This window comes from Lagenorhynchus albirostris, chromosome 15 (genome assembly GCF_949774975.1).
Source record: "Lagenorhynchus albirostris chromosome 15, mLagAlb1.1, whole genome shotgun sequence".
Taxonomy (NCBI): domain Eukaryota; kingdom Metazoa; phylum Chordata; class Mammalia; order Artiodactyla; family Delphinidae; genus Lagenorhynchus; species Lagenorhynchus albirostris.
Window position 1 is genome coordinate 81,601,107 of NC_083109.1, and position 10,207 is coordinate 81,611,313.

General features: G+C 45.8%; 1 protein-coding gene across 2 annotated transcripts in view; it reads right to left on the minus strand.

Moving 5' to 3' along the window:
* Positions 1-10,207, minus strand: part of LOC132505416 (cytochrome P450 3A28-like) — a 76,497-nt gene that overhangs the window by 38,774 nt on the left and 27,516 nt on the right. The window contains exons 5-7 of one of the 2 annotated variants that reach the window (XM_060123491.1): positions 4,642-4,843; positions 3,808-4,020; positions 1,290-1,383 (exon numbers count right to left, since the gene is read on the minus strand). In XM_060123491.1, the coding sequence (XP_059979474.1) occupies positions 1,290-1,383; positions 3,808-3,878 (165 nt within the window). In that variant the 5' untranslated portion in view covers positions 3,879-4,020; positions 4,642-4,843. Of the gene's footprint in view, positions 1-1,289; positions 1,384-2,215; positions 2,289-3,807; positions 4,021-4,641; positions 4,844-10,207 lie in introns of those variants that run through there. The other variant, XM_060123492.1, reaches the window with a different exon arrangement.

The following is a 10,207-nucleotide window of genomic DNA, read 5'->3' on the forward strand; positions in this document are numbered from 1 at the left end:
CACAGGCAGTAATGAGACAATGAAGACCTCAGTTGGGAGAATCAGGATCTGAGAAACAAGGCTTATGTCTGCAGGAAAGGAAATCTGAGCCAGAGAGCAGCCTACACACAAGGCTCTGCCCCCTGGACACATGGACGTAGCTCATGACCTTCATTTCAGGGGCCAGGCCCTGGGCAAGGCATCAGAGCTGGATTAATATCAAGGCTCAGCCAGAATTCATAGTCCATATGCCACCTAGTACATTCTATTGAGTTCAGTTCAATTTTTAATAATTTTGTCAAATCATATCCTTTCTAGTGATTTTGTATATGTGATTCTGCCTTTTTTTTTTTTTTTTTTTGCGGTACGCGGGCCTCTCACTGTTGTGGCCTCTCCCGTTGCGGAGCACAGGCTCCGGATGTGCAGGCTCAGCAGCCACGGCTCACGGGCCCAGCCGCTCCGCGGTATGTGGGATCTTCCCGGACCGGGGCACGAACCCATGTCCCCTGCATTGGCAGGCGGACTCTCAACCACTGCGCCGCCAGGGAAGCCCGATTCTGCCTTTTTTTTTTTAAACCCCACAACTTATTTAGTGGTTAAATACCTGAAGTAACTAGACAACCACCATCTTGTCTCCGTTACACCTACTCACTGCTCAGATGCATCCATAAGGTGCTTTCTCTGGAGGCACAGAAGTAAAGCAAAAAGCTCTTGCTCCACCCCTCGAAACACAGAAGATGTCAGGGTTATAGCAAAAATGGAGTAGAGCCACAGAAATAACTGCAGGCATTAGTAGTTCTTGAGATAATTCAAGTAGGTGCAAATTACCCGACACTGAATACTCAGGCTGCGTTAGAAACTGAAGTTACCAAGCAATCCAGGAGGAAGAAAAAAATGCTACCCAGAGCTTATGCTACCAACAGGAAAGCCTGACTGTAGTGTAGGCAGCTTAATAAGCCACGACCAGGCACCCTCTTCATGCTTTTCTCCTAATACTAAGGGGATGGTGCCTTCCTGGGAATCTGCACCTGGCAGAAAGAAAATCCTCTTCACAATACTCACCAGATGGAAAATAAATTCTGTGCTGAATCAGCTAGAGAGCTGGGCTGTCTGAGGCCGCAAAACCTGAGGCTCCTAACAGCTAAAAATAGAGGTGTGTTGTAAAATTGGCCATGTGCTGGGTGGGGTCATGATATTTCTGGAAAGTGTGAAACCTCAGAACTTCCCCCTGAGGAGGGGCAGTTTTACTATATTATTCAGCTGAGATTTGCCACCATAAGAAGCAAAGCTGGAGCTCAAACAACACACACCTTTCGGTAGGACAGAATATTTCCAAAATAAGGCAGAGGTCTCGGCCCAGGAATCCCCAGCTTCTTAAAACGTCCATGTGAATAAGTCCCATATCTGTAAAGTGAAAGAGGAAACCAGGTCACAGGAATTGTGGAATAGTGGTGCTGGAGCTGGCCAGTCACTGACTCAGAACTGGAACAGTCAACCTAAGGAGATAGCATGTAGGCAATAAAAAATACCAGCAGCTCCAAAAGCAATCATTACATTCACTCATCATCTCCTTGCCCACCACCAATACGAGACCCATTAAAGGTAATGACGATTAGCTAAAGGCAGCTGAAGTCTTCACAGTTCCAATCTTAGAGTGAATACTTTATAAATGTTTCTAATTGGAGTGGTCCTGAGAGGTTCAGGCTGGAATTCTTCCAGGGAATTCACTCATATTTATTTGGTAACTTGACTCTTAGATGATTTGGAGATTCTTATTCTAGGTAGAATTCTGTTCCAGTAATGAGATTCCAGTAATGAGATTTTGCTTAACTTCGTCTGCAAAACAACAGTTATTGAGAGCCTACTGTGACACTGTTCTTACAATTTGCATGGAGATTTTTATGCTTTTCTTTCCCTCTGTACCCTGACCCCATTTTAGGATTTAATTCTTCTTAGGTCCAACTTCATAATCAAGCCTTAGAGAATAACAGTGTCCTAATTTCTATAAAATACAAACTGTGTTCAAGGCTTCCATTGGCATCATAGAAATGTGAGCACCTTTCAGCTACACTCAAGTCTCTGTTGTCAGGCAATTTGCTTGATTTGCCCTACAGAGAAGGGTGACTGACCATATGTTCCCTCAATATAACTGTATAAGTGAACCAATGACTAGAGGATCCATTTCCAGACCGTTCTTTCTCAAATGGTATCTGGTCCTCCAACCTGTGATACTCACCTGCTAAACACAGTACCAGGCACGCTCATTTTTTTCAAGATCCTCAATCACAGATTAGTTTGTTTACTGCCTCTGTGCACCAACTACCTCAAAAAGCCATTAAGGCTGGTGCTTCCTACAGCTGGTGTACGTGAAACTCATCTTAATGTGCTCTGTGTGGAATCCCACAAATGGGGGGTTTGAAATCTTGCAGGTCTTCTCAGTCTGGTGTTTCTGAGAATTGACAGAGTGGAGGAAAAGAGAGGTTGAGGGGAAGAGGTTGCTGGCAATGGTTTTAGTGATGAAGTTGCTAGGCCGCCAAAACTAACTCTGTAGGGGCAAATTAGAAAGGTATGGCTGAAAAGTGTGCTATGTAGAAATGCTTCAACATGCTCTGCAAGCCCTTTTAGCTAAAAGTGGGCCTTGCAAACTTCAGGTACCTCCCTGAAGACAGCAAAAGAGGCATTGTGCAACACAGAATGAATAAACATAAAATGTTGCAGAATGTTTGATTAAGACTTTTTTCTTCTTTGAAGCTTAGTTTTTAAGGTCTTACAGGTTCCAAATATTCTGTACAAATCCATCAAACCTTATGTGATAAAATAAACCCAAAAATTGCCTGAAAGAAACTGTGCTTGAAGAGGCAGCAGAGGCACTTTGGCCAAGCCCAGCTGGGTGTTTAGATCCTTCCTCCAGAAAAGTTGGTGGAGGTGTGAGCACCAACTTCCAAAATGGGAGTGACTTGGGCTATTCCAACCCCAGTTCCTTCCTTCGCCTTCACAACCAGGGCAAATCAATTTCCCTTTCTGAACTTTCAACGTGTTACATGAACTCTCAGATTTCTATGCTGATGCTAAAGCTCTCAGAGACAAGAGGAAAAGCTGAAAGAAATGAATATAATTTCAAGATTTCTGCCAAGTGTCCTCTCCTCTAAAGATTTCTCATTTGGGGGTAGATAGCTCTGCATAGTACAGGGTGGGGGAATTGAGCCTTGGAAGAGGATGCCATAGGAGGGACACAGGAAAGGGGGAAGAGCTGATATGAAGTGAAGGGCGATCCATTTCCAGCCCCTGGGTGACAAGGTGCCCTGTGTAAATGACATCTGGGGAGGGAGGGAAGGAAGCAGGAACCCCCTGAGTGACACAGGGGCCAATCCTTCTACACGGCTCTTGCAGCAGATACTGAACCCAGAAGGTGAAGATCATGAGACAAATCCCAAGTTACTTCATGCCTCCAGGATCCCCAGAGCTTGGGAAGGGGACAGCACCCCACTGCGCAGGGACCAGTTGTTTTAAATCTTCCCCTGGTGGATTCTGGTTGATTAGTCTGGGTCCATGGTAGTCAATCATCCCCAGGAGCAAATAACATCACTAAACCCTCCTAGCTACAGAAGATAAAAACTTGGCGGGGTGGTGGTAGGGAGGGTGTTTGTTGGTTACTCGTTCAACAGAACTGGGTTAAGATCGATAATAACCCCTTTGGTGTTTGTAGCACCCACAGCTTAAGCGACTTTCCCTCCACTAACTGATCCTCAAAACAGTAAAGGGAAAGTGGGACCTGATGAGCACCCCAAGTCCAAGGTTACAGAGGAAATCAGAATCACAGATACTCACAGATAGAGGAGTACCAGGCTGGTAGCCAGGAGAACCCAGGTTTCCACGGAAAAGCTCAGGATCAGGTCCATGGCCACTCTCCTCGGTGATTCTCTCCTCTGAGTTTCTTCTCAGCTGCGTGTGTCACTCTTTGCCTGCCTGCTTCCTTTCACATCCAGGGATGATTCACTGAGGCTGAAATGTTTATGTCCTGGGAAGGTGGTGGAGCTGGAGCTGCAGCCAATAGAAGGGCTACCTGTGCTCCACCTGCATGAGCCCTCCCTGCCTTGATAGTTGGCATCACGGACAGTCCAGTTTGACCTCCCTTGACTTCATATTCTGTGGCCATTCAGTAACAACTCAATCAGTGTTATCAGTAATTTCAAAGGTTATAGAAACTCAAATAAAACCACTAGCCACAAATATCCTCTAAACTGCCCTTTTCTCTGTAACTGCCTGAACTCCAAAACTTGAAATCCTTCAGACATGCTAGGTCTACTAATCTTTACCATGCAGTTTCCTCTGCCTAGATATCCTGGTTTCCCCATAAGGCACCTACTCATCCTTCAAATCCCAGCTCAGAAAGCACATTGTTTTAGAGACTTCCCTAAACAATAGGAATAACCACTTCCTCTTCTGGATGACTTCTGTCGTGCCCCCCCCAACACACACACACACACACGCACACACACACACACGCGCACACACACACACGCGCGCGCACACACACACACACAATTCTATTATTGTCCTTCTATCCTCCAGAACCATTGTTGGTTTCCACACCTATTTCCCTTAAGAGATTGAGAGTTTGGGCTACAGTCTGAGTATTAGTCACCCTTATGCCCCTGGTACCTTGCAGAATGCTTTCTGCAGCATGGACATCGGAAAGGTTGGTGGACTTGAGTTGGTAGTAGTGAGAACTCTGGGCCCCTGTGTGTCTGTTTCCTGTGGCTATTTGGTGACCGCATCATCTTCCTGTATCGTTAATACAACAAGAGGGCCTGGCTGTGCCTTGGCCACCATCACTGCACGTTCAGGATGATCCATCAGGGTTCTGTTGACAAGAGGGCCCCCAAAGGAGAGACAAGACATGGACCATGTGGTGATGGCTGCACCAAGGGTATCCATTCAGTCTTCCTGTCCCGCCCCTCAGAGGGTCCTTCAGTGGACAGCAGTTACACAGATTCTTAACGAAAGAATGACCCCCTCTCTCTGGAAAGGCCACAAGTGCAAAATCAATGAGGGTGAAGGGAGTGAAGCGGAGAAAGCAGCCCAGTGACCAAGTGGACCTCCAACCTCCTTATCCACCAGTGATGTGGCACATACAGCAAACAAGACTCCATAAAGAAAACATGAGGTTTTTCTATGGGGCAAAGTGGGGGGAGGGGGGTCAGAGCAGATGCTTCCTTATCATTGACTAGATGGAAAATATTTAAGGGGTAGCAAGGTGTTACTAAGGAGGAGGTCTGTAGTAGAAGTCAGTGGCATCTGTGAGCCCCCACCCCATTCCTCATGGGAGAAATTAGAGGACTGAGGGTCTGAAATTTACACTGGTTCATTGTCTTCCCTCTGACCAAAATGCTGTATCTCCTTGGCCTGAGAAACTGTGAATTATATGAAAAACAAAACCTCAAAAGTTCTTAAACTCAATAGGAACACAGGACGTTTAAGCTGTGTTTGTGCACTTCCTTCTCCCTTTATCCTTCTCATTTTCAGTCCTTCTGGAGCAAGCGATACTCACCTCTTGCCAATACATTCCATCCCTCTGGCCTGAAAGTCCCCAGGGTTGCCCAACACTGGCCTGAGTGGGTGGAGGTCTCATTGGTAAATTATAGTAAGTCCCAACTATGTCACCTGCCTTTTTTATTTCCTTGGGACCTTGTCATGCAACATGAAATTTCTACCATCATAGCTTGTCAACTTTGGGTTCAGACTTTCTCCAGGAGGCACCTGTTAAAATCCATAGCTGCCACTGGAAATACAATGCCTGAATATATCTGTTCATCCACGCATTGATTCAAGGCCAAGTGGGTGAATGTCAGGTGCAGGTATTGCGCTGGGCTGGGGGCTAGAAGCCCATACAGTCCCCTACCTTGAGAGCAGCTTCCCAGAGGAGGGAGTGAGACACACAACCAAGGTTAGTATGTAGCATACCTCTGGAACCTCTAGGATAATGGAGACCTACAGAGAGGTCATGAAGGAGAGAAGTGGATACAAGCTTGAGTACCAACAAAAGACAGGCCTGGGAAGCTGGAAGATGATCCTGAGGAAAAGTAGCATAGAAAGTCCCACAAATTCTTATGCATTTCTGCCCTCTTTCGGTACCTTCTCTGGGCGCTCTTAAGTAGGGTCATGATACAATCCCCAGTTGATAGATACAGAAACTGAGGCTCAGGGACTGCAGGTGGCTTCTCAACAGCTATTGATCACAACATGTCACATGTAAGCTAACATGAAGATAGATTGGCAAGTCTTCTGCACTGAAATGCCAGTATTCAACGTTTGCTGTTTCACGATGAGGGTCACTATGTGAAATAGTGAGACCCAAGACTACAACAGCAAATTGGTTACAATTCTGGCTCCTACCTCCATAGCTACCCCTGCCCAGGAGCTCCCCCACGGGTCTCCAGAACCAAGGACTCTATCTCACCTCACCAGGAATAAAGACAGGTGCAGGTTATGAGGACACTAGGGTCTTGTGTGTAGGATCCACCTCTCTATGTTCCCAACTGAGAGGAACACAAAATACATCCCACATGGGATGACTGGGGTGTCATCTGATAACTTCTGACAACTTAGTTCACTCAACTAAACCCACAGCCTTTCTTATTCTTCTTGGAAACAAAACCACTGTGGAAACTATATGCCTTCATCTTCCTCCAAAACATATACTGGGCTACAATGATTTTTCTCACTAAACCCACAGGACCATCTGCTGCCCTATTCGCCTCAGGGTCTGGTCCAGCTGGTTAGAATCTATCCCAGAGGCGATAGGCTAGTCATTGTTTAGGACTGAAATTTTGCAAGTACCCTGTTCTAATCAATGCAAATGGCCTTGCTCTGCGAGGGGAAATAATAGAAGGCATGATCTTTGTGCCCCTTCATTCCACAGCAGGGCACACCTAACTTAAAAGTCTGACAGACTAAGATTGTGAAGGAAGACGTGTGCCTGAATATCACCCCCCACCCCACATCTCTCATCTACTCATTTGTGCGCTAATGGGCTTGGCATGTACTTTCAAAGCTCTGTTCTCAGCGCTTAGGGTACAGATACAACTAAGACCCAGACAATAATCAGGTTGAAGATAGAGACAAATAAACAGGTAATTATAGTACAGTATAACCCAGTTAAAGTAATTATATAGATATAAGAAACACAGTGTCCTCATCAACTGTAAATGGTTTATCTGCTTTTTCAGTCCTGAGTAATCAAAGTTGAGTTAACAATTTTGTATTATAGTCTTGAAGTTTACTAAGAGAGTAGATCTGACCACACACACAAAACTGTAATTATGTGAGGTGATGAATATGTTAACTGACCTTATTTTGGTAATCATTTTGCAATATATACACGTACCAAATCAGCATGTTGTACACCTTAAACTTACAAAATATGTGTCCCTTTTTTACAAATAAGCAAACTGCAGCACAGAAAGGTTAAGTGACCAGCCAAGGACGCATAACTAACTACTAGCAGAGCTGGGATTCAAACCTAGATCTTCTAGTTTTATAACCCAAGGTCTTAACTTTACCAGGCCCTTCCTTGCCCAAGAATTAGTGGAATGACTGGGTCTAGAGCCCAGGTCCTCTGAGAGGGTAGTGACCCAGCGCTCTGACCCAACCTAGAGACAAGGCAAGGCCCCCTAGCAAGCCTGTCAGTGGGGAGTGGGGTAAGGCAGCGCTATGCTCTTTCTGACCCACACATACCTCACCATGCAGAAAGCCCCGCTACACACCCCCTCCCCTATGCCCAGAAGCAGAAGCACTTTCATAGACTTTACAGCAAAGGGAAGAAGAGGAGGAAGACTTCCTCTGGCTGCTCACTTTCTCCACAATCCCAGAATTTTTATCATTATAAACTAACCACTAACATCTCTACTGCAAAGTACAGTTTATAAAGATCTTTCATGTCTCTCTTAATTGATCCTCATGAAATCTCTGTGAGATAAGCAGTGCTGGGATTATTTAATTCCCACTTTACAGATGTGGAAACAGAAGCTCAGGGTGGGGAAAGGTCTTGCCCAAGCAATTAAATCATGAATCCAGGAAATAGAGCCGCATCTTGTGATTCAAAATTGCGCCAGTGGCATATATGGTTGGGCTCCAAAGGGCCTCCTGGAATAAGTTGGCAGGTTATAGCTTATCACATGGGATAAATATTTCCTTCCACTCCTCCCACCATGCTTCCACTGCTGTGCAAATGCTACAGAGGTGATTTTGGCCACAAAAATGACAGCACACCCTTCTGCCTACTAAATTTTATGTATTCACTGAACTCATGGTGTCAGCAGATAGGGGATGTTGCAAACAGTTCTGACATGTAGCAATCAGAATCATTTGGGTTTCCAAGAAGCAGGAAGTAAAAAATGATGAAATGAATGAGTGGGGCTTCCCTGGTGGCACAGTGGTTAAGAATCCACCTGCCAGTGCAGGGGATGTGGGTTCAAGCCCTGGTCTGGGAAGATCCCACATGCCACGGAGCAACTAAGCCCGTGCGTCACAACTAGTGAGCCTGCCCTCTTGAGCCTGCGAGCCACAACTACTGAGCCTGCGTGCCACAACTACTGAAGCCCGCACACCTAGAGCCCCTGCTCCACAACGAGAGAAGCCACCGCAGTGAGAAGCCCGCGCACCACAATGAAGAGGAGCCCCTGCTGGACACAACTAGAGAAAGCCTGCGTGCAGCAACGAAGACCCAACGCGGCCAAAAATAAAATAAATAAATTTATAAAAGAAAGAAAAAAGAAATCAATGAGTGAAAGGGGACTCACAGGCCAGGAGGCAAATTTCAGAAGACCACGAGGAAGGTAATTAATGAAACAGCAAGTGTAAGATGAAGGGAAAGATGAACATCGCAGGTTATTTTGCAAAAGAGGGGGTGAAGGGCTGGCAGTCTCTCCTAATTTTTGCAGTAACCACCTAATGAGTTTTGCTTGACCCTACGCTGGCCTCATCCTGAGAACCCCCTACTCTGCCACCAGACAGAACCTGTTAAAACCCATTAAAATGTTACACTTATAACATTCTTCTGTTGTTCAAATCTCTCCAACCACTCCCATCATCCACAGGATAAAATCCAAATGCCTGTGGTGGCAACTCAAGAACCTTGTTGGACACTTAGGTTGCTTCCACAGATTGGCTACTGTAAACAGTGCTGCAGTGTGCAAATTTATGTTTTCATATTCTTGGGATAAATGTCCAGAAGTGGAATTGCTGGGTTATATGGTAGTGCTACTCTTAGTGTTTTGAGGAACCTCCATCCTAGTTTGCATAGTGGCTGGACCAACTTATATTCCCACCAACTGCAGGAGAGTCCCCTTTCTCCACTTCACTGCCAACACTTGTTGTTTCTTGTCTTTTTTTTTGCGGTACGCGGGCCTCTCACTGTTGTAGCCCCTCCCGTTGCAGAGCACAGGCTCCGGACGCGCAGGCTCAGCGGCCATGGCTCACGGGCCCAGCCGCTCCGCAGCATGTGGGATCTTCCAGGACAGGGACACGAACCCGTGTCCCCTTCATCGGCAGGCGGACTCCCAACCACTGCGCCACCAGGGAAGCCCTTTCCTTCTTATTGATCGTGTTCAAATGCCTCCTCTTACCACCTGCTGTGTGTGGAGACACTGAGTCATAAATGTTCAGGACATTATTTCCTGGATTCTAATTGGGGCTGGGGGTGTCTGTCCAGCTGTGTGAGCTCAGGGCCCTGAGCAGGCCCTCCAGCCTCAGGTCTCCCCACCCCTGTAGGATGTCAAAGACCCTGGGTTGAAATCCCTCCCACTCTCCTCCTCCTACCCTGGAGCAGAAATTATTTCTAAAAATTCCCAAAGTGAGTGCATTGTTGACACAGAAAAAACAAATCCCAAAGGAACCAAAAACAGGAGTAAGGAGAGCTCATTCCCTCCTTACAGACACAGTGTATTTATAAAATTCAGTCAGGACTTCCAGGCAGGGCAGGGAATAGGGCAAGGAAAGTAAGGCATTCCACTTGAGCAGAAATTTGCCAAAAATCTGTGATCAAGACAAATTATATTCTAACCTACTATTTAAAAAAATCAATCTTAATGCAAAAACATCTAGGAAGAACAAAATATCAAAATTTTAAAGAAAGATAGTATCAGTAGATCAGTTTTATTTAGTCATCATGGTTCATCTAGTTAATGGCACTCATGCTGCAGTGTTCACGGGTAAAGTATTCTCATTC